Source organism: Penaeus monodon, chromosome 32 (genome assembly GCF_015228065.2).
Source record: "Penaeus monodon isolate SGIC_2016 chromosome 32, NSTDA_Pmon_1, whole genome shotgun sequence".
Lineage (NCBI taxonomy): Eukaryota > Metazoa > Arthropoda > Malacostraca > Decapoda > Penaeidae > Penaeus > Penaeus monodon.
This window is the reverse complement of record NC_051417.1, coordinates 24,545,736-24,546,513: the sequence shown is the minus strand read 5'-3', so window position 1 is coordinate 24,546,513 and position 778 is coordinate 24,545,736. Positions and strand designations below refer to the sequence as shown.

At 45.6% G+C, this 778-nt stretch overlaps 1 protein-coding gene across 1 annotated transcript in view; it reads left to right on the top strand.

Moving 5' to 3' along the window:
- The window catches only part of LOC119593751 (cuticle protein AMP4-like), a 2,916-nt gene extending 2,370 nt beyond the window's left edge, over positions 1-546 (top strand). Inside the window, exon 3 of the mRNA XM_037942763.1 lies at positions 107-546. Coding sequence (XP_037798691.1) covers positions 107-197 — 91 coding nt within the window. The 3' untranslated portion in view covers positions 198-546. The remainder of the gene's footprint in view (positions 1-106) is intronic.
- The last annotated feature ends 232 nt before the right edge of the window (positions 547-778 follow it).

Below are 778 nucleotides of genomic sequence, written 5' to 3'. Positions count from 1 at the left end.
GTAATGAGAGCTTTCTCTATTGTTATCTGTGTCTCACATCCCAGACGCCGTAAAGACAATGCGCAGCATCCAGCCGGCCAGCGTAACCCTTCCCTTCTCCCGGCAGGTACCCAGTGGGTGATGGCACCGTAGTCGAGGTTACATACACCGCTGACGAGAACGGATTCCGTCCGTCCGTCAGGCTCGTGAAGAACTAAAAGAAGCTTTAAAAACACCTCTCGTTGCCTGACACCTAAACATCACCCGTCTGACACCTGACACGCAAACGACACTGATGCCCGAAGTCCAGTCAACTGCACACATCTTTACCCTGTTGTCTTTCCACTACACGCATACATACATATCCCAAATGTTGAGTTTCGCAACGACTCGCCCTCCTCTCTGTTTCTCCCTTCTAATTCCACCTCCGACGCCATCGCGCCGACCTTTGACCTGACCTTCGCTGTGCACTCGTGTATATATACTTTTCTGTTGCCTCTATAGCGTCCTCGGCACTGGGTACTACTATTGTTTCTTTAAATGCAATAAAATATTCGTTCAAAGTAACTGGTTTCTTTGCTTAATGATACTGATTCTAAAATGTTTAGGAGGAAGAAGGAGTGAAGTTATTCCCAGAATGATATGCAGAAACACAAGTAAAGATTATCTCTAACAAAAAGTAAAAGCAGGCAAGGAAACGCCAGCACAGCCAACAAAAGGAATCCGATAAGAACACTTCTTCAGAGGATGGTCTTGTAATAGAGGGAAATTAAGCGGAAGAATAACAATCAACTTAAGG